The following is a 24,242-nucleotide window of genomic DNA, read 5'->3' as shown; positions in this document are numbered from 1 at the left end:
GAACGTACCAACGGAATTCTCAATCGCCCCAAAAATCGACTTACCATTATCGAAATGTACAATAATTATCGTGAATTTGGCAAAGCTGAATGAAAAAGAAAAGTGAAAGAATTTCGCGGGTGGGAAAGGAGGTTTACTTTCGTAAAACGCTGTACTTGAGAGAGAAGACAGTTGGTACCTTGCGGCGATCGCCCCAAGCTTGGCAAAGGTAGAATTTTGACCTTGAAGGTCAGGAAATGCTGGTCTTTGTGACAAAAGCCTGTAGCTCTCTTATCTTCGCAAACATATTTCTAAAAGGGGTTTCTCAGTCAAGAATTTTCCGCTTCAAAAGAGGATGCATTTTGTTGGATTCCCAGATGGAGATATTTATTTATCAGCTCAAAATTAAGTTTAAAATAAAAGTAAATTAAAGTTCTTAAAAATCAAGTTATACTATATAGAATTAGTGTAGCCCGATATAAGTTTTTCAGTCGCTCCTATGCTTTAATTTCAACTGTTCCGGGCTGCCCAGTTCCGTTCCAGGCTGCACCAGTGCTGTTCCATATTAATAGATATAGCTTATTTGTAAAATCATTTTCTGGAACTGATTTTATAATTCTAATATTTGGTAAGTAAATTATCTCTGAAGCCGTAAATTATAGGTGACCAAATTAACATTTCATGTGACGTTAATCAACAATTTACCATCACTTTAAAATTAATGAAACGAGAAGTAATCTTTTCAATAACACCAGGTGGCGTTGCTTTATTTGGTAGTTTTACGCCCCTTTATTGATAAATTTATATCCAATTTTTACTAAATGTGATTTGTATTTTAGTGTCAGCTCTTAATAGTTGTCTTAAAATGGACAAAGGACATCGCACATCTTCTGTAATAAATGGCTTTTTACGTAATTATTTATAATTTAAATATTTTTTAAACCTGGTCAAAGGACCAAAATCGTCCATTGCAAATTTTCCCTAGCTCCTGTAGTTTGTCCAGAATAAGTGATCAAATTGGGCTAAACTTACAAGGTGATAATCACCGATTTTGTTCAAAGTCGGATATAATGTACACCTCCATGTACCTTAAAAAACCTACAAGGGAAAAGTTGCGACGGGCTTTCGTTTTGTCATGGCAACCAAAAACGTTTTTGACAACATTATTTGGAATTATTTCCATCTGAAGGATTTTAAGGGTCCCCCAATTGACCAAATTGCATTTAATTGATTAAATATAATTTTTAAAATCAATTAAATTTTTTTAACGTTTTTGAAATTGTCAAAAAAATGTATATTTTAAAATGTAGATTCCCATATTATTTTCAATGAAAATAATTCCAAATCATTTTGTCAAAAACGTTTTCGGCTGCCATGGCAATACGAAAGCCCGTCGCAACTTTTCCCATGCAGGTTTTTTAAGGTACATGGAGGTGTACACTATACCCGAGTTTGAACAAAATCGGTGATTATCACCTTGGGTCGTCTCCTTGTTAGTATAGTCTTTATTTTAAATAGTGTTATATTGTTTAGGGTCGTAATCTCGTGCGTCGCGGGTTCAGGTTGACTGTCATATTATAAACTTTGCCTTTTTTGAAATTGAATTTGTTTTAACTTAACCGAGGACTTTTCGTACGTTCAATTTTTCGTCAATATTCCATAAGTAATGTTTTAAGAAATAAAATATAATAAGTAAGCAATACTAAATAAATCGAAGTATGTGTGATAAATGAACACCCTTTCGAAACCCACTTATTTCCATTTATTTATTATTTCGTACTTATTTTAGTAAACCATTTATTATGGAAATATATGTTGTGAAATAATTCCGCGTTAGAAAATTTATCGAATAATAAGTTAAAATGAAATAAAAATAGGTAACGTGGTTTGAATTTTAAATTTGCAAAGTTAATAATATGACAAGTTAAAAGGAACCACCTATGGACTGCTTTTTTAAGGATGAAAAAATTAGTGAATAAGTAGATTACTAATCTCCACCACTCTCTCCCTATTCGGTTTTCCGTTGCTATGCAACTCGTTTTGATATTTTTAATATTTAGGCTTAGTTTCTCTATTCGGTGTTATAGTCGCCAGCCAGATTTCCCGCACGGTACTGACGACTCCCAAATAGGACGAAACTGGTCTGGCTATTTTGTTTAATTTCATTTTTCACTCGAAGACCTATTTGGTCCGAGTTTCGCGTTCTTTTGTTTGCTCGAAGACCTATCGGTACGAGCTATTAGTAAGTTTTTAAATTTCTTCAAATTTGTTTAGGGTTTAGCTTTATTATCCCTTTTCATAATGGACAAATCTACTTATTCGCTAATTTTTTCATCCTTAATAATATGCCAGTCAACCTGAAGCCGTGACGCACGAGACTACAACGCGAACCAATATAACGTTAATTTTTTAAATAAAAAAGACTATACTAAGTTTTGTCCAACGTTAACAACTGATACTGGACAAACTAGAGGAGCTAGGGCAAATTCGAAATTGACAATTTTGGTCCTTTGACCGGGCTTATTAATATTTTCAAATTTGAAATTAATTCGTAGAAAGCCATTTCCCACTGAAGAAGAGTGCGATGTCCTTTCCAAAATTATTATTCAAATATTTCAAATTATAAAATATTTGCTTTATAAAATAGTACGTTTTAAATAATAAACCTGATTTTCTTAATAAGGGATTTTAGACTTACTTGAGTTTTTCTCTCGGGTAGCGACTAGCCGTACGTACATCAATAAACGCGCGTTTAAGTCACGTAACATTTCCATGTTATAATTTTAAAATTTCGCCAGGCAAAACCTAGTAAACGCCTTTTTTTTTTCGAGGTTATAAAGTGTTTTTTTTTTTATTTGCATAACATTTTATGGTTAATATACATCCAGGGCGCTTTAAACATAGACTAAGGAAGGTTGCACAAGGACATCCCGCGCGATTTTTTCGTTCTTGATAAGTCTTATCGCTAGATGGCGCCAGTGATTCAAAATAGTGGGGCGAACCAAATACCAGTGAATAGCGAAGCATACACAATATACACTTTAAGGACTTAAATCAAGTAGCAGGTGCTTTTCATTTTTCCCAAAAAACACGTGTTTCTGATTGTGAAATGTGAACAAATAAAGTAATCTTATTTTAAGCTTAGGTTTTCCGAAGATTTTTTTAACTATTTAATGAAATATCTACTCTGATGTAAGCGGGCGAAGATACATGATTTGCATCCCTACGTCATCAATATCGCAGTTCCAAGTATACATATATGCACCAAGAATAAATATGTAATATATGAATTTGAGAAAAAATGAACCGTACAATAACGCCATTTTGTTGGTGTAGATTTCTTACTATTATGTGAGGGTTAACAGTTTCAATCGTCTGTTTGCGGATTTTAATTATTTTAAAATGATTAAGAATTTTGTTTTACGTTAAAAATGGTTACCTGCCTTGTTAACAATTGTTCGATTAGTTCAATTAGAAAGAGAGACCGAATATTGTCATTTTATTCGATACCGAAGGTAATTGTAAAAGGGATCATCACAAAGGCCTAATTTGATAAACTTTGCCAACCTCTTTTCGTAGATATTCCTGTCGTCATTTGCTATTTATTTAAATAACCCGGGTTTAAAATCTTATCTGATTTTGCTTAAGGCCCATAACGATATTATTTTAAAAACTTATAACCTATAAATCTAATTTTCGTCAGTTTTGTCGCTTCAATGAGATAACCATTGAAATGGGAATAGTACTGCTAGAATTACAACTACGATTTCTGTTCCCATGGTCACGCGGGACCATTCTGGTCCAATAAGGAAACTTTATCAACTTTATCATTAGGTCGTGGCGACACCTATCTTCTGTCGCGTGAACCAGGAGTGAGGGTATTTTCCATAAGTAGTAACTGCCGTTGCCAATGAAAGATGTCGCCACGGTAGAAAGATAAAGACGATAAAGTCTCCTTATTGGACGAGAATTGTCCCGTGATAGCCAGATTTATTTGTACCTCTATTTATTCCCAACTCAATGGAGATAACCAACAAAATGGATACCTATTTAGTAGCTATCGGCTATGCGTTTTAAGTTTTTGACCCCCCTCCCGGTTTCCATGGAGACCATAGGCCCCTCCCTTCGGTGCAAACTATGTATACTTTCGAAATGCCTAGCCGAAAATAAATAGCAGACGACAATTTTTGGGTTTGCAATTTTTAGATTTACTATACGCTTATATACTGGTATTTACTACTCTCTCTAAAAACTAAAATTTGTCTTTTACTAGTTTTGGCAACTAGACAGCCGTACTATACTAATACAGCTTAACCTCATGTGATCCCAGGGATAAACAGTTTCGCTAGCTTAGATTCAAACTGTCGTAACGTGAAAAAAATAGTTTTTGAAAAAATTATAGTCTTAGTTTTAAATTTTAATTTCATTGTGTAATTTTTTTATTTTTATTACATTTTTTATCGCAAAATATTTCTTATAAATCTAACGATAAATTTAATTAATGCGGTAACGATAAAAATTTTGCATTCGTGGATATTAAATGTATTTTCCTTATTTCAAGCTTACCTTATTTATTCATACTGAGTACTGGTAGTATTTCTTGTTTCGAATCAATTGATATACGATTATATTTATCAAAAGACACTGTTCCTTCTGACAAGAGTATTATTCCGCGAAGAGGCCATTAAGAAAGATTATTTTGACTTGCTAGACTTTTGGGGCTTTTTTCCTTATCGAAATTTTGACCTTCAAATATAATTTTGATTGTACCGGCGAAAGTTGCTAGCTGTGTTATTAAAACCTAAATAGGGAGTTAACATCCGAGGGGGAACAAAAAAAAAGATTACGTAGAGGTTTTTTTTTTCGCTGGCAATTTTGGCGCCATCTCTCGTGAATTTGTATTAACTATAGTGTCCGCCATATTGGGTAGAAACGTAGAATAAGTTGAATAACCTAGTCATGGGTAGGACTAAGAAAGTAAAGGAAGATGTTCCTTCAGATTATGTTAATGAACTCCCTGATCATGTTAAAAAGAGGTACCTTGAAAAAATGAAATTAATCAACAATATCGATCCATATAAAATGAATTCAGACGATTTGAAACAAGTTCATGGGGATGGAGAACATAGAGGTGTAGGGTTTGGTTTTGAACATTTGCCGCCTACAGAATATGGGCATCTTTATCATTATTTAATTCACGGTATTTCACCATTTACTGAGGACCAATTAAATAATCGAAAAAGCCTTTTAGCCTTAATAATTTTGAGAATGGGTTTGTCCATGATGTTCAATCGAAACAGATAGGCAGATTGTGTACTGCGGTGGTTTCATTTAGAGTGTTTAAAGATAAATGATGTTCCCAAAGGGAAATGATTTTGCCCTGATTGTGTTAAAGTTAATCGATCAAATAAGCGTAAAAAAACCATAGTAAAAAATAAAAGAAAATGAAGTTGTTTAAAACTATCACTTGATATTTATTTACAAATTTTTCCAGGTTATACGAGCAAGATTTTAATTTTGAAAATTATTTTAATCAAATGGCACAACTGATTGGCAAAGATTAGAAAGATAACAAACTGTTCCTTGCGGGGTTATTCCAATGAGGAATTTTACTGTGTTTTGATGCTTGTAACTAGACCATGTTTCGGCTTTTGTTAGTATATTTGATGGTTTTTCCATAAAAACTTCAAAACAGTCGATGATAACTGCAACCTTTTGACCAAATTTATCTCTGAAGCACATAGGCATTGTTTTTTGTAGCTCGTCTCTATCTGGCCAGTGAATAAATTTTGTCATACGTTTGTATAACGCATTCAAACAGTTATAAAATAATCTTGATATTGTCATTTCGGAAACGTTGAACCTATACGCTAGGTCTCTGTTGCTGGACCCAAGCCGGAGTTTCATCAAAGTCAAAATTAACTGCTGGAAAGGGGTCAGTTTGGAATTTTGAAACAAGTAGCTTTTGATTCCGTTAAACAATGTCAAGAGAGTTGAGTAGGTTTCTAGTCCGGTAAAAAACCTTGTGCGGGAATCATCATTGACGAATGTTGATTGAACGAAGTTTCTTAAGTTCAGTTCATTTTGAAGTTTCTCTAATTTACAAATTAGCTGAACATTGTCTTCACACAAATTTTTAATTTTATCTTCTGCCTCTTTAATTGATGCTTTCAATTTTTCAGCTTCGGTGAAAGATTCTTCAACTTTGAGCTTGCTTGCTTCAAATTCAAACATTTGAATAACCCTGAAGAGCGTTTGGGTTTCATTTTCCATAATTTCAACTTTCATTGTTTGAGTATCAGAACTTGCATTTGGAGCGATATCTGTTTGCCCGCTGAAGTCGCACACTTCTTTTCCAACCGTTACCTGGGCACTGAAATCCTTCCGTACCATATAAGTTTGCGTTCCAAAATCATTGTAAATGTTTTTTAAAGGAGATTTCGAAACTTTAGATAAGCTTATTTCATTAAACGTGCTATTCATAACCAAAGAAGTATCAACTCCTAACTCCGATTCTTGTAATGATAACCCAAGTGCGCTATCTTCGAGGATGTTGGTGCTTATGTTAGAAATATCTAATTGTGAAGCTTTGACTTTTCTTCTTTTAGCGTTGGGTAGTTGTTCTGGGCACGCACGTTTAAGTCTTCTTTCAAAACGTTGCAGTTTTGAACTGTTGACGCTTTCATATTTTTCATTGCCATTTACGAAACTAGACGGGAGCCAGTCTGGATTAGAAGTGTCAAACAATGACGATGGTGCTGTAATATGTTGGATATATTTTAGAATACTTATTTAATTAACCAAAATATTTGTTAACCTTTACCTCCAGAGAGAAAGTGTTTTGAGCATATCCTCATATGTTCACTGTAGGCTTCAGGTGCAAGGCTTAAAAATCTAAGCCATTTACGATTTCTTTCTTTTGAAAGTTCCTCGGTTTTTTACTACGCGAGGGATCCTGAAAAATCCTATCTTACTCTCATTATCTATCGCCCCAAAAACACTTTTACACCGCAACTTTTAACCATCTTTAGAGCTCCGACTGTATGTCTGTAAACAGATAATTTCAACCCAATATGGCCGACCACAGCTTTATTATGAAATATAGTTCGCAGATGCCTCGAGAGATGGCGTGTAAATCGCGCCGATTTTTGAAAATGACGTCAAACCTATGTCAGTTGTTAACTCCCTATTTTTTCGTAAAGTTGAACACGATTTATCTGCGGATGAATTTTGACTTAATTTGCTAATTAGAAAGATGAGTTACCCTTTTTTTACAAGCTTGACAATTATAAACGTTAATTGTTTTTTGTGATTTATATTTTTTTATTTTGTAAAATATATTTTTCTTTTGATGAAAATATATACAATGGAAAACATAAGCCCAAAATGTTCTACAAACTGTTCTAACCAAATTCACTATATATTTTTGTGTTTTTAAACTCAGTAAATATTAAATTTTTGAATAATTAATCGTATCCAACAGTATCAGTAGCACCACCAAGAGGAATCTTTCAGAACTATGATCTAAGGGAACTGCGAAGGGCTTAGGAAAGTCTAATTGTATTAGGCTGTTGTATCCGTTTCTGGGCGCTATAAAAGTTTTAAAAATAAATAAATTGATATTAAAAGCAAATGGATAAGTTAAATCAGCATGATATGGAAGAAATAACAAATGTAGTTGTAAACTATTAAAATAATAACGTTTCTTATTTTTAATAAACTTTTAATTGACCGTGAATGTTTTAAACAAACTGCTATTTTGAATTTTGCTGTCCACTTGCTTATCGATTTTTTATCAATCTCCAAAGAACGAAAGTTTAAAAAAAATACATAAAAGTTTCCAAGACAACCTAAAAGTACAATGACAGCACTGCCAAGATAGGTTGACGAAATGTCTAAAATGCGCTGTGGAAACCCAAACGCTCACGTTTACTATTGCCTAACCTCTTTAATTAAACGTCAATTTAGGTGTAAAAAAACTACTTTTGAGCAGTACTAATTTTCATTTATCAAATTGGACAGACATATTTCCGATTATGTATAAGCTCAGATAAGTTTCTGATTTATAAACCAAAATTGCAATAAAATGATAGTAAAGCGATAGAAAATATAGAAAAAGAAAAGAAGTAGCAACTTTATATAGTGGATCCATGGATAGTAGATTTTAGAGGATCGGTAAAAAGCCTGGTTTTTAGCCCCCGTAAACCAATCACATTAAAGGAGTCGTCCAAGGTTATTTGAAAAAAAAAACAAGTGTCGCTAAGAGTGGACGATACTGTTCGAAAAAAGAAAAAAGATAAACACGAAGTACATTTTACGCCAAAAGGTATTTATTCACGTTTTTATAGATTAAATATGATATACTAAATATCAGTTGATAGTTTTTATTGCATTAAAAAACCAAAATTAAAAATTACTAAAATATAAAGCGCAAAAAATTACGTAACAATACCAACCGCATTAGATTGCCGTTTTGAAATTTTAAGATCACGTGGTACAAACGACCTTGCAAGACTCCCTCGGGGTGTCTCGAGCTAATTGATACGCGGGGAGAAATAAAATGCACTGTGGAAGGGTATCGAAAACCTGTCCTCTTAATTTACTGTCCAAGGTGGATCCACCAATTTATCATTTCTACGACCAGATTTAACACACGCGGGGTATACGATTGGCGCTAGTTACGACAAAAACCAACCGTAGCGTGTGTTAGCAGACGACCTTTCATACTTATTTTAACGTTTCTCTTTCTAATGCTAAGATTTTGCGCTCTGCACTTCGGGTAAGTGTATTTTTCAAGTTGAAATAATTCCGGAATTTAATAGGCCCAAATTACCCTGAGACAATAAAGCGACTGAGTTGCTTTTCTTTCTCAATATCTTCTATGACTTTCCATTGTGTTTATCTTCGTCAATTTTAAGATACTTTTGTATTTTGGTATAGTTTATTTTTATCTTTTTCATAAGGAAATTTTCTTTGTTTCATTGACAAGGAGACGACCCGAGGTGTAACACACCGATTTTGTTCAAACTCAGGGGTTTGGTAGACCTTCATGTTACTTGAAACACCCTTAAAGGAAATGTCTCCATGGGCAACCGTTTTGCCATGGCAACCAAAAATGTTTTTGACAACACAAAATGGAAATTTTCCCATAGAAAATAACATGGGAATCTGACCATTAAGGTTACCAATGTAAAAAATTTAAATTTTTGAAAATGGTAAAAATAGAAAATATAAATAAGAAAAGAATGAAAACGTTTGAAGTTGATTAAAATCTTTACAGGGGTACCCTTACATTTGGTCAGATTCCCATGTTATATTCAATAGGAAAATTTCCATTTTGTATTGTCAAAAACATTTTTGGTTGCCATGGCAAAACGGTTGCCTATGGAGACATTTCCTTTAAGGGTGTTTCAAGTTACATGAAGGTCTACCAAACCCCCGAGTTTGAACCAAATCGGTGCGTTACAGCTCTGGTCGTCTCCTTGTGAGTGAACGTTTATCATTTGAAATAAACATGCGCATATTTAAATAGTCAAATGTTTCCGTGTCATAATTCCAGAGCTAACGAAAAGAAAATGGGGAAGGTGGCAGCCGTGTTTCTACTTGCTGGCTTGCTGTCGGCTTCAATGGTGTACTTCATTTTTCCTCATTGGATAACGGACCCGGAACCACCGGCAATTAAAGATTTCGACTGGTGGGGTAAAGGAACACCTCCAGCGGGTGGTAAGTTCCATACATTTTGAATATTAATTAACCTATGATAGGTACACTTTAAAACTTTAGTAATAGCAAAAGTAGCATAAGACCCAAAAGTGTGTCAGAATGGTATAGTAGTTAATGAGAGTTGGTCGCAAAGGGAAAAAGGGAAACGAAGGGGGGTCGGAAAATACGTCATCAAAATCGAGGTACTCCAGCGCCGCCGAGTGAGGCGTTTTAGAACGTATGTGAGTAAATCGAAGAGAGAAAATCGCGCCAGACTATAGACTAAATATAATATTGCTAGTACTATTCCAACAAGTAGGTTATGTAGTCTATAGTGTGACTAGGTCTCACTAGAAAATTTAATAGGTGCGAAGGTACAGCTGACACACTTTTGGGTCTTATGCTACTTTTGGTAATAGGAGTGTTCGATGTTCTAAGTTTGAAATTTTTAGAATAGAGTCTTTTGGGTCGGAGGAAGTAACAGTGCAACTGTTGGATAAGCGTGGGAAGCTCTTTAAAAATTCCACAACGTTTTAATTAATATTTAATAATAACAGTTAGTCGCCGAAGATGACGAGGTTTCGCCGAGTTTTTCAGTTTCCCCTATCCATAAACACTTGTACAGGTTAACGGTTATGTTGGCTCGCGTGGCATGAATAGCTTTCGACCACCCTCCTACGCATTGTAGCGTGGTTACCTGATTCAAATGCAATTAACGTCACTATACTCGAAATCAATGCTACCTGAGGCAACCAAAGCGGTTGGCATTTAACTGCATTACCTGAGCAATAGATGGCCTATAAGCCCTATTCCATTTTCTGAAAGCGCAATTTTCAAATAAGAGCCCCACATATACAAAAATACCTCACAACTTCTACGGTCCTTAAAGTCTACCTGCACTGTCTCCTATTTTCTCGTTGCATCTCCTTATAGCATCTTCTATAGAAATTAATTCCGTTTTTAAAAGTGCGCGTGACTTTATTTATATTATCACTGAGGTCACAGATGATTGTTAATTTTACGGGCGGGAATGTAAATGAGATTTAATTCGTGTCGCTAATGTACTCATTTAGACTACAGCAGCGCCAACCACGAAATAATTATTCCCTGGTAGAAATGTTTCTTTCATGCAGATGGGGTAAAGATAGTTTCATCCAATGGTATTTAAAACCATGATATGGTAATCAGAGCCCTCTATTTCTTAAACGTGTAGTATGTTTTCATCGTAAAACGCGACATAACTTGTCCTGGAAATTTGGCATTTTCATTATTAGGGTGTAGCCAAACGTTGCCATACGTAAAAAGGAAAATATTTTTATGAAAATACGAGTTGCTTTACAAGCCCATTCAAGCTCAAACATCAAATTAGTGGTAGAAAAAAATTCTTTTAGAGGATTATATTTCAGGCGGGGGCCGAAAAATCCCCGCCTTTGGTAGTGGTCAAAGGTAACAGTGACTTCGAGTATAGCTGATTTAAAAAACAAATATATTTTTTAACTTTGATATGAATTTTATGGAAACAGCTACATAAACGATTCCGTGTGTGGTACAAAACAGCTACATGAACGATTCCGTGTATGGTACAAAACAGCTACATGAACGATTCCGTGTATGGTACAAAACAGCTACATGAACGATTCCGTGTATGGTACAAAACAGCTACATGAACGATTCCGTGTATGGTACAAAACAGCTACATGAACGATTCCGTATATGGTACAAAACAGCTACATGAACGATTCCGTGTATGGTACAAAACAGCTACATGAACGATTCCGTGTATGGTACAAAACAGCTACATGAACGATTCCGTATATGGTACAAAACAGCTACACGAACGATTCCGTGTATGGTACAAAACAGCTACATGAACGATTCCGTGTATGGTACAAAACAGCTACATGAACGATTCCGTATATGGTACAAAACAGCTACATGAACGATTCCGTGTATGGTACAAAACAGCTACATGAACGATTCCGTGTATGGTACAAAACAGCTACATGAACGATTCCGTATATGGTACAAAACAGCTACACGAACGATTCCGTATATGGTACAAAACAGCTACATGAACGATTCCGTGTATGGTACAAAACAGCTACATGAACGATTCCGTGTATTTTACAAAACAGCTACATGAACGATTCCGTGTATGGTACAAAACAGCTACATGAACGATTCCGTGTATGGTACAAAACAGCTACATGAACGATTCCGTGTATGGTACAAAACAGCTACATGAACGATTCCGTGTATGGTACAAAACAGCTACATGAACGATTCCGTGTATGGTACAAAAGCATACCCCGTAACCGATTCTAAAGTGAGATGCTACAGATCATTTCGTTACTTTAAAATCCTTGTGAAACTAAATATATTCAACTTTTATTATATTTTTAAATATTTTCCTATAGTAAAATAATGTACATATCTACCCGAAATATTTCAAACAGAACTGCAACCAAATAGCTTACAAATCACAATTTAATATCAGCCCATCCAATTTTAAATACTTAATAAAATAGACGGAAATTTTTATAATTCTCTACTAGTATGATTATTTTCCTTAGGAGTTCTTAGGTTGCTAGCTAACTTGGGCCTAATTTACGCTGATTATCATTTAAATTTTGAATTTGGTTAAATGCCAGGTTTGGCTGATTTAAAGCAAACAATGCATTTCAATGGAGGAATAAAAAATAACAAAAATAATTTATTAAAAATTTAAAACAAAGAAAATAAGAGCAAGCCAAAATATTAAATAGTAATCAAATTTATTTAAGATTTCATTTAATTCAAGATTAGGTAGCTGATAAAAGACAAATATTCGTTACTTATACAGGAAAATAAAAATTAATAAAATCAATGAAATTATTCGATTTTATTAAAATAAAAAATGAAAAAAGTGCCAGCCTTGTTAAGTGCGTTTTCAGCTAAAACCACATTATTTCCCGAACACGATCTCTAATATTTTAGGAGTTGAAGGTTGGCAAATCCCGGCTTTTGAGCAGTCTACCGAAAAATAAAAAGAATTGGCGAATTTTGGGGCCAAATTTTCTGGTAGAATTGAAGATGGTGCCAAATACATTAATGATATATATTCACAAGAGATTCTATTCAGAAAAATATCAGAGACTTATCATGAACGAGAAATGTTTGGCACTGTTTTTGGCTACATATTTTTACGCCGCTGTTATCAAACTCATTTACAAGTTCAATGACGCGAAAAGAATAACGCTCCACTGATCGCGACCACCGATAGCGGGTGAGAAATGGGAGAGAAAGGAGGCACCTATCAATGTAAATTAAATATATCTTTTTTAAAAGGCTAACCACCAACACTTTCGTAGCAATTTACGTCTGCAGACATATTTAATGCTATATCGTGGACATTTTCCAATACGCTTATATAGATTGAAACATTTTCCGGTGGAAATTGGCAAATACGTCTGTAGAGATTGGCAAATATACCCGTGGATATTGGAAGTTATGTTGGTGGAGATGGCAAATACACCCGAGGCGTTTTGCAAATACGCGCGGGGACAATTGCAAATATTCCCGTGGATAATTGAAAAATTTGGCGCTGAGATTTGCGAATATGCCCGTGGATATTGGCAAATATGATCATGGATATTGGCAAATATGCCCGTGGATATTGGCAAATATGATCATGGATATTGGCAAATATTCCCGTGGATATTGGCAAATATGCCCGTGGATATTGTCAAATATGCTCAAGGATATTTGCAAATAGGCCCGTGGATAGTGGCAAATATGCTCATGGATATTTGCAAATATGCCCGTGGATATTGACAATTATGTCTCTTGAAATTTCAAATACGCCTGTTGAGAATGGCAAATATGCCCGAGGATATCGGAAATTATGTTGATTTAAATTGCAAATACGCTTGTAGAGATTAGCAAATATGCCTGTGAATATTGGCAAATATGCCTGTGGATATTGGAAATTATGTCGATTTAAATTGCAAATACGCTTGTAGAGATTAGCAAATATGCCTGTGAATTTTGCAAATATGCCTGTGAATATTGGCAAATATGCCCTTGGATATTGTCAAATATGTCTATTTAAATTGCAAATACGCCTGTAGAGATTGGCAAATATGCCCTTGGATATTGTCAAATATGTCTATTTAAATTGCAAATACGCCTGTAGAGATTGGCAAATATGCCCGTGTTTATTGGCAAATATCCCCGAGGATATTAGAAATTATGTCGATTTAAATAGCAAATACGTCTAAAGAGATTGGCAAATATGGTCGTGGTTTTTGTAAAATATGCCTGCGGCTATTGGCATATATTCCCGTGGATATTGGGAAATATTACGATTTAAATTGCAAATACGCCTGTAGATATAATCAAATATGGCTGTGGATATTGGCATTTATGCCTGTGGATATTGATAAATTCCCTGTTGATATTGGCAAATACGCCCAAGGACATTGTCAATCCCACCCTACCCTATTGGCCTTGATAACAGTACTATACCGTAAACAATTGGTTGAAGACCTGCCATTTTGATGTGGACACATTTCTTGTAACCCTTAGCACTCGTTCCGTCACCAACGTCAAAAAACAATTTCTATCAGCAATACAACACTAACGCATACCAATACAAACACCCCCAAACACAACACAACACACCAAAGGCGACTGCAATACCGCTTCTCCTAAATCAGATCACGTAATTGGAACGTTAAATTTAGTTGCGTTTTCTAAGATTCTGAAACTGCGAACACAATGATTACCCTTTGCCCTGGGTTGCCAAATGCGAAACATTTGCCACGTGCCATCAACTGTGAACACAGTGACAGACACGGTGAAGGGAATACTTATCCGCGAACAAGTTCACTTAGAGAGGTCGACATAACAGGTTAAGCTATTTAAGCCTCTACTGGTTTCTGAACATAGCGGCTCTTGGCGATACCTTGGCACTTGCGCAGTCTCTTTTTCTCAAATAATTTTGTTTTACACTTGCGAAAGAGATGCAGTGGCTCCGAAATGTCCCTTTATAATTAAGTCTTAAGATACAACGATAAGAACCAATGATAGTAAAGAACTAGTGTTTTAAAATGTTATAAAGACAATTATATACTTTTCAGCTGTAAAGGCGCCGATCGTCTCAAAGCCTTTCAAAATTGAAGTGAAAGAAAGCGAACTGCAAGACCTGAAGAAGCGTTTGAAATCCGCCCGTTACTCTGAGCCTTTGGAAAATGCTAATTTCAATTACGGATTTCCCGCCAACGAGCTGAAGAAGGTTGCCGATTATTGGCTGAACCAGTACGACTGGAAAGTTCACGAAAGGCATTTGAACCAGTACAAACACTTCAAAGCTAATATCGAAGGTATTGATGTGCATTACATGCGAATTACCCCGAAGGTTATTAAGGTAATTATATTTTGCAACTCACTTATCATTTTATAAGTTGAATGACATAATTTTCAAACCAAAACATATTTTCAATGAGGTAGTAAAAATAAATGTTCGTCGCTAGCGCCATATTTTATTGTTTTAAAAGATTACCGATGGAAAACTACAAGTTGTCAAAACTACCGTATGGGAATTTAAAGTTCTCAAGACTACCGTATGGGAATTAAAAGTTTTCAAGACTACCGTATGGGAATTAAAAGTGGTCAAGACTACCGTATGGGAATTAAAAGTTGGCAAGACTACCGTATGGGAATTGCAAGTTGTCAAGACTACCGTATGGGAATTGCAAGTTGTCAAGACTACCGTTTGGGAATTACAAGTTGTCAAGACTACCGTATGGGAATTACAAGCTGTCAAGACTACCGTATGGAAATTACAAGTTGTGAAGACTACCGTATGGAAATTACAAGTTGTCAAGATAACCGAAAACTACAAGTTATCAAGACTACCGCATGAAAACTGCAAGTTGTCAAGACTACCATGGGAAAATTACAAATTGTCAGCAGAGCCGTAGGAATAAATTATATTTTCAAGACTGAAAATGAAATAATAAATTGCCGTTTGATTATAGGACAACTAGCTCGGTCACGCCATTAGCGGCGAACATTTCCAATTACATCTTCAATATTCATTTATAATATATACTATACATTTTTAAAAGTTTTATGCATGAAGGACATCGATATTAAACTTGTTTGCCCTTTTTTGTAAAAGATGACATTTTGGAAAATAAATCGAAGCGCGTTTGAATGGTTATCTGAATAATGTTTTGGACTACACTTCAAAATGTGCAACATATAATCGAATTTATGGTCAAACGTTAAAATGACATTCCCTTCAGTAATACAGCAGGTGTCATCACAGTGAGTGCCTTGGAATCTACTATAAGAAAGGTCAACTACGACCTTGCAGTAATACACAGTGGGTGCCTTGGAATCTACTATAAGAAAGGTCAACTACGACCTTGCAGTAATACACAGTGGGTGCCTTGGAATCTACTATAAGAAAGGTCAACTACGACCTTGCAGTAATACACAGTGGGTGCCTTGGAATCTACTATAAGAAAGGATAGATCAATGCGCAGTATAGTGTCGATTTAATTTATCATTGTATTTTAATCTAAAAAACTACAGCACAAGATTTAACGTATTCTCAGATTGTTTATAAGATTTAATTTGATTAAGGATGTTTTTTTTCTGCTAAGGGAGAAAGACTTTGTTTAGAACTTAATACGATAGGGGGGAAGTAAATACGTCACGGGCTTGTGCTTCAATCGCATCGCAGGATTTGTTATTTTAGAGTAAAGCAGGTTATTCTAAAGAAGAAAATTTTGACTACGATTTTGTGTTGTGCGCAAAATTTTATTTGAAATTGAATTATTATTCCAACTATTTTCGCTAGCTTTGTATAACCAAGAAGGTTGTTGTTAGAGCGTGAGGTGGATTTGAGTGAATCGTGTTTTTTTTTCTGTTTTCAGAACGTGAAAGTGCTACCGTTGCTCTTAATCCACGGTTGGCCCGGTTCGATCGTGGAGTACTTGAAATTGATACCTCTCCTTTCAAACCCAAATGAAGGATTTGTATTTGACATCATTTGTCCGTCAATTCCTGGTTACGGCTATTCCGAAGCTCCGCATCAAATGGGTAAGAGACTGATCAAGCGGTACTAGAATAACTGTCAACGATAAAACACAGTCTGTTATCGATTGCGCTTTATTTTTGTGTGAAAATCAAATTGTTTGTCGCCATCTATCGTTATCCGGAAGAACAAAAGCGAAGAGAACACATATTAACTGTAGCTAAAGTAATCCATTCTAGTGACGGACAAAATTATTAGCGGTATTTTCAAATAAATATATTGGTAGACCCAATCAGGCGGAATTTTGACCAAACCGGAGATATTAATTTTAATCTAACTTTATTATTAAGTTTAAGAATATCATATTTTATTATCCAAGATTCTGGGTGGTTCAAAATAGTAGGATTATTATTATTATTATTAATAATAATAATAATAATAAGGCACCACCTTAAGCCTAATTAGTCATCAAACGACTTTTAAAGCCATTAATTCAGGTAGTCGAGTTACAATGCTAACAATTGTATATTAAAATTGAATTAAATATTATTTAAATTTGAAAAAGGGTCTTACATGAGAACAAAACGTCCAACTAGCCCATATTGAAGAAAAATATTACTTTGCCATAACTCTAACAATAATAAAAGTCTAATTATTTTATTATAATTATAAAGATTAATTTTAAACATAATTTCAGGTTGTGTCAAATAGCAAACTTCATTAATATATACAAACCGTTTTTTGATCTGAGCTTATCGTAGGGTGGTGGAGTCAGAGCCGTACCCAGCCCAAATGGCGCCCTGGGCTTAAAAACAAAATGGCGCCCCCAGAACCTTAGGTAGATATTTTTAATTTTTCAATATCCAATTTAAATGAAATTCTTTGATTTTGCGCCCCTAAAACTTTGGCGCCCTGGGCCACTGCCCCGCTCGCCCTACTCAAGGGACGGTTCTGGGTGGAGTGGTTAGCCTTTTCACCTCGCAGCGTGAGGAGTCGGTTTCAATCACAGCTTGTGTAACAACTCTTTCCGCGTTAAGTTTGCACGTAATCCAACTACAGATGATAAGGGTGTCCTGTTTCCATAATTACTTGTCGAGGTCAACGGTAATAGAGAGTGTAGAGAGCTGTTGGCTCGCGTGACCACCCGATTTCAAGGTATTAGAAGTTGGTAGGTGACTTGGTCTTAAGTTGGTACCTTGGATGTTATCCTAGTTTATTATTTTGATTACTTTTAATTTGAAATATAACTTTTGTTGTATTTTAGGCTTTAACCTAATATCTGCAGGAAAAGTGTTTAACAAGTTGATGCTATCTCTGAATTTCAATAAATACTACGTACAGGGAACCGATTGGGGAAGCCTAATTGCAACGTCTATGGCAATTTTCTATCCAAATAGGTGAGAATTTTTAACGGGTTTAAGACAATTCGGCTGTTTCATGGGAAAACCAAGTAAAAGATATTATTTTTAAATTCTAGATATTTAATTTTTTTATTTTGATTAACATTATTGCCTATGGAAATATAAGTGTATCACATCCAGCAGGAATATTTTTGAAAGATTGAACTTTTTCCAGTAGGTGTAGAATTCACATTGGTTCTTAAATGTATTGTATATGAACTCGAAATATTAAAAATTGGCGTTTACTTGGTTTTTCCTTCAACAAATAAATTGATCTGAACGTTTTACAACGCGGATGATTTGGTTAAATGGTGGATGAGATTTTTAGAAATGAGTTAGGCCTAAACGTATTATAATTGAAAAATATTTAAGTGTGTGCGACATTTAGGTGTGCTTTTTTCCGGAGAAAGCGTCATTTGGTCATGCGTCATTTGGGCATGCGTCTTTTCTGTGAATGATTCATTCGGAAATATTTGCCTATCAACCGTTTTGCCTACACCGAATTGTGCCGACGTTTTCGACCCACTGTCGTAAACCGATTTAAACGGGTGGACGGGATTTTATTGATTTTGTTTTTAACATTTTAGGCTTCAAGGACTGCACATAAATCTCATCGCTATCAATCCAAGCGGACCACGATTCCTCTTGAATTTTGTACTAGGACACTTGAACAAGAACTGGGTCCTGGATGAAGGTCAAACGAAATCGATTTTCCCATTTTCAAGTTTTCTGAGCAACATCATACTGGAAACGGGTTACATGCATATTCAAGCCACTAAACCGGATACTGTAGGTAATATTCAGCAGTTCTAATGTTAAAGATAATAGAATTAAAAATCCGCTTGTACAAAAATGTTAGCAATGCCCTTCTGATCCGCCATTAAAAGGCCTTACCAGAACCGAGGGGCAGGTCACTTCCTTGATTAACGACGCACCCCTCAAAAGATTAAATCCGATTTAATCGTGATTATTTTGATGTAATTCAATTTAATCACGATTAAGTTGATTAAATCACATTTAATTATGATTAAATGATTAAATCTAATTAAAATGATTAAATCTGTTTAAAATTATTAAATCCTGATTAATGGCTTCAAAAGTCGCTTGATGACTTAGGCCTAAGGTGGTGCCTTGGGTATTAGCCTAGCTGATTATTATTATTATTATTATTATTATTATTAAAAAGTTATATCGTGATTAGTATGATTAAATCGTACTTTAGTTTTGATTTTAATGATAAATTCTCGATTCGACAGATTATATTGATTAAATCGTGATTAGAATGATTAAATCTAATTAAAATGATTAAATCTAATTAAAATGATTAAATAAAATTAAAATGATTAAATCTAATTAAAAAGATTAGATCATGATTAGAATGATTAAATCTCGTTTAAATGATTAAATCCTGATTAAAAAGATTAGATCATGATTAGAATGATTAAATCTCGTTTAAATCGTGATTATTTTTTCTAATCTTTATTAGATTTTTTAATCTTTATTACCCTGGTTTAATCACGATTACTCTGATTTAATATTTTACTATGATTAAGACACACCCAAAATGGAAGTGACCTGCCCCTCGACCAGAACCCGCCTGAGATTAGTTGCTTAAATAGAAACCTAAACATCGGGTGCCCATGATTTCTATTTGGATACAAAGTATTAAAATTTTTAAGTATATTGTTTATTCAAGGTTAAACCAGTTAGATAGCCCTATATCCCGTTAAAAACTAAAATTTATGGTGAAAACCGCATCAAAAATATTAAACGGGTATTTTTTAATAAAATAAAGAAATTTCGGGAATTTTAAAAGCGCGCATCCGCCGCGACACCTAGTGAGAAATAACCGAGACACTCCTGGGTTGATTAAAATTGAAAAACAATATGAAAGCGCGCGCTGCTGAAGCCGATATTGCGCGATTTCAAATGTTAGGATAGTTAGAAAATCGCACCTGAAGATGGCGGTGAAAATTTAAACCCAAATACTGGGCGTTATTTTGTGTTTCAACTTTTTGGGCCAAAAACTATTATTTCAAGACCAAATTATTTACGTATAAGTATATTGAACGTATTGTTGATCTTTTGATATGCAAATTAGGCGATATTTGGAAAAGCTTGGCCTTTAATGTGTATTGAGCCGAGTTTCTATGCGTGAACTTACAATTCTCTTTTCCGTAGTATAAATTTGATTTTCATCAGTAAAGAAAGTGAAGGCTTTCTTGAAATAAGGCCAAAACAAGCCAAAGAAAAAGCATTTAAAAGTTGTTCTTCAGCGGGGTTGATCTTTTTTCTTAGATTCATAGACGCATTCACATATTGCCTACAGTGAAATATACAAAAAGGGGCGAAATCCACAAGAGGTACCTTCCTATTTAATAATGTTTGAGGTAGATGGCGACACTATAAAGTTTATGAAAATAAACTTTTTTTAAAAAGTTATTAATTAATTACTTAATTATAGTACTTTAAATTCTTATTAAAAATATATAATTTTTGTAATTTAAATTAACAAATAATTTTAACAGAAGTTAACACTCTCCGCCATAGATGGCACTATAATACGATTTTAAACTATCCAATCAGGGAAGATAATTTGGTATTTTAAATCTTGACAAAACCGTTCTCCATAAAAACTTTTAACCAATCGTCGAAAATCAAAATTATGACGTCATGCTGCTATAAGAGCGCCATCTACTAACAAATAACGCCATTACCACGTTACCTCGGATGAATATTACCCCTTTAAAGTCGTCTTTGCCCCTTAAAAATTGTAAATCGATCTATACGATGTTTATTACTCTTTCGTGTACCCCAGGATAGTAGTTGCAGTACATAAAATAAGACTGCTAAAAATAAATGTGACAGAGTACCGTATCGAATAATCATTATAATCTCGCCAAGCCTCTTAAAATATTTCAAATCTGTAATTAAATCTTGCATTTCAAAGTAGCTTACACGACTTTTAGAATCCACCAGTATTCTGCCAGATGTCCTGCTATTATGTTGTCTTAAATCCGGGTACACGACGACGAAATAATAACCGTACCTAATTTAAATAAATAACTGTACCTATCAGATCTGCATTTCTATAAGTTTTAATTGGGCTTGCCACCACGAATTAAAAGCATTAAAGGGGTACCTTGGCTATTAGCCTAGCTGATTATTATTATTAGGTAATTCATAAATTTAATAAATAAATATTTATTTATCATGTTAAGATGAAAGGCTTTGTTTTTTTGCGTCCTTAAATCTTTAAAGGGAGTATAAATTAGGGAATTAAGTTATAGCTCAACGAATTGCGACTATGAGCGCTGTTGATTGCAAAATTCGAGCGCTGATTAAAATATAAGGAGCTATATGAACGAATCCATCTAACAAGTTTAGTAAAAGATTTTACAGTGAGATGCTACAGATCAACTCGTTATTTAACTAAAGATATTTACGAAATTAATCTTAAAAATCGAAAATCTTTATGAACTTAAAGAGAACCGCCTTTTTATATATATATTTATTTATTATAAAATATTATTCCTTTACGAAGAAATAAAGCATATATTTAAAGATCGTCCCACAATACAATCAAAAATAGTATCAATAAAAACTATCTGCAACAAATTTGAATGCACACCTCAATATTTCGTTATAATTTTATATAGTTTGTAAAAGCATGATTACTTTCCTTTATGAGAAAGAGTTATTACTTTAACTTAATTTAATTAATATTATAAAAGTAAACGAGACAATTCTAATTGTAATGGGTCAGAAATTTTTGAATAAATAAAGAAAATGAAAGGTTCTTAGTTAGAATTATTGATTTTTTGATTTTTTTTAAATCGATTTAATTGATTTAAATAGGATTTTTATTTATTTTAATCGATTTTTTATTTTACTGATTTATTAGGGTTTTATATCTGTTTGCCTTGACAAATTGAACGATAACGTAAACTTTATTGTAAATTAATCTTTATTAAACTAAAATATTAATTAATCTTTATTTAACTTAATTTTTAATTAATCTTTATTAAACTAAATTATTAATTAATCTTTATTTAACTAAATTTTTAATTAATCTTTATTTAACTAAATTATTAATAATTCCGTATTTAACTAATATTTTAATTAATCTTTATTAAACTTAATTATTAATTATTTTTAATTAATTATAAAATTTACTTTGCATTTTCTACTAATTAAAATTTCTAAAGAACCCACTTTCCTACATTTTAATTAATACATTGAATCCATTTAAATCAATGATTTTTTAAAAAAATTGCGATTTAAATCACTGATTTATATTAAATTGATTTAAATCATGCTGCCCATGTTCTTAGTTGTTTCCGTTTGCTAGCTGTGGGTGTTTTTGCGTTACCATAATATGCCTTCAAGGCATTTTAAATGTTAACCATTCCAAATATTTTAAGTCATACCTGTTTAAATATCAATTTCAGGTGCTGGACTGAGCGACTCTCCAGTCGGCTTAGCAGCGTACATCTTGGAAAAGTTTGTAGTCTTCACGGACTACGAAAACCGTGACCTTCCTGACGGTGGACTTACGAATAAGTTCACTTTGGACGATCTCCTGACGAACGTCATGGTGTACTGGACAACTAATTCTATCACGTCCAGCACTAGGTTCTACAAGGAAAATTTGAAACCTTCCTTCTGGTCCTTGAAACTAGATGCGTAAGTAAATTCATCATGCGTTATATATTTATATCTATAGAAAACATAAATTAGTAAAAGCTGTAGTGGAAGTATTTTTGCTAGTCTAAAAAGTCGGGTCAAGGTTATTCCATTTATTTCCGTTTATTTTGCGTGATGTTTCAAAGTTGATAGGAGAGCCGAGACTTGTAATTTAACATGTCCATACAATCTATCAAAAGCGAATAATGTATTTTTACGAGAGAAGTATTTTTCACCCGATCTGGCTAATGCTATTTGCTTGAAACATGTACGACGCCTTATCAAATTGCGATCCGTAAGATAAATTAGTGCAGAGCAAAATACATCATATAGAAACTTTATAACACTTACTACATGGTTTTGGAACAAATAAATATCGTTATGTAGACTAGTTTCTACAGCGTGGGCACAGAAATACAGGTGGTAAATTTTCTATCGGGATGATCAAAATGTTTCGGCGGTTTCGTGGGAAATTCGTTCCCATTGTCATGTGCTTTGTACGTACGAAAGTGGATAGATTGATAATTCACTCGTAAAAGATGTATCATATTCTTATGATTGCATGTATTATGTATGTTAGGGTGTTAAAACGCGTTTTAAAACCTGTTTTAAAACAGCGTGCCCTTGAGAATCGAACTGCTAAAGTAAATTTTCGAAAAATCGTGTTACGACTGCCTTGACGGAATTGTAAGACTGAAATGTGCTGCATATGACCTGCACCTGTTGCTGCCATTTCTCAAAGTCTTTTCTTCCTACATTCAAGATCCTTATTCTTTCAAATAACTTTGGACATCGACTGGGCTCAGACAAAGTCATAGAATAATTAGGTCCCTTATTACTGTCAACCTACAGACAACTTTAAATCAGTTTCTTGACAAACCAAATTCAACTATTTAAAATTTAAAAATTTAATTTTTGGTTTTTCAGTTTGCCCATTAAAGTTCCAGTCGGAATGTCGGTGTTCGCCAACGAAGTGGTTCCCGTTTCAAGGTCGCAAACCGAAGATCGTTACAGAGACATCGTGTTGTTTCGACATCACTCAAAAGGGGGACATTTTGCGACTATGGAAGAACCTGAGGTTTTCGCCAAAGATGTCATCGATTTTGTAAAAGAAACTGAAGGTCGCCTTGAGGACACCAAAAACAAGAGATAGGATTTCGGGATTAATATTTTCCCCAAATGGATTTTGCTATAGATCGATTTACAATTTTTAAGGGGCATAGACCACTTTAAAGGGGTAAAATTCATCCGAGGTAACGTGGTGATGGCGTTATTTGTTAGTAGATGGCGCTCTGATAGCAACATGACGTCATAACTTTGATTTTCAACGATTGGCTGAAAGTTTTCAGTGTTTAGCGGAGAACGGTTTTCTCGGGATTTAAAATACAAAAATAACTTCCCTGATTGGATAGTTTAAAATTGTATTATAGTGCCATCTGTGGCAGAGA

General features: G+C 34.1%; 1 protein-coding gene across 2 annotated transcripts; it reads left to right on the top strand.

Moving 5' to 3' along the window:
* Positions 1 to 440: 440 nt before the first annotated feature.
* Positions 441 to 24,242, top strand: LOC149956652 (epoxide hydrolase 1-like). 2 transcript variants are annotated; one of them, XM_090164740.1, is made up of 8 exons: positions 441 to 607; positions 9,539 to 9,702; positions 14,802 to 15,088; positions 16,608 to 16,773; positions 17,973 to 18,105; positions 18,696 to 18,901; positions 22,560 to 22,794; positions 23,722 to 24,242. In XM_090164740.1, the coding sequence occupies exons 2-8, from the start codon at positions 9,555 to 9,557 to the stop codon at positions 23,945 to 23,947; spliced, it is 1,401 nt and encodes a 466-aa protein (XP_090020866.1). In that variant the 5' UTR covers positions 441 to 607; positions 9,539 to 9,554; the 3' UTR covers positions 23,948 to 24,242. The 2 variants fall into 2 exon arrangements, with proteins under 2 accessions (XP_090020866.1, XP_090020867.1); XM_090164741.1 differs by lacking the exon at positions 441 to 607 and having other exon boundaries at positions 9,524 to 9,702.

This window comes from Leiobunum rupestre, chromosome 2, assembly GCF_980474605.1.
Source record: "Leiobunum rupestre chromosome 2, qqLeiRupe1.1.hap1, whole genome shotgun sequence".
Lineage (NCBI taxonomy): Eukaryota > Metazoa > Arthropoda > Arachnida > Opiliones > Sclerosomatidae > Leiobunum > Leiobunum rupestre.
Note: the sequence above shows the minus strand (reverse complement) of the source record. Positions and strands in the feature narration are given on the sequence as shown.

Coding starts and splice junctions, on each gene's coding strand:
- LOC149956652 (XM_090164740.1), top strand. CDS start 9,555: ATGGGGAAGGTGGCAGCCGTGTTTCTACTTGCTGGCTTGCTGTCGGCT. Junction 18,106..18,695: donor GCAATTTTCTATCCAAATAG/GTGAGAATTTTT, acceptor TTAACATTTTAG/GCTTCAAGGACTGCACATAA. Junction 18,902..22,559: donor CACTAAACCGGATACTGTAG/GTAATATTCAGC, acceptor TATCAATTTCAG/GTGCTGGACTGAGCGACTCT.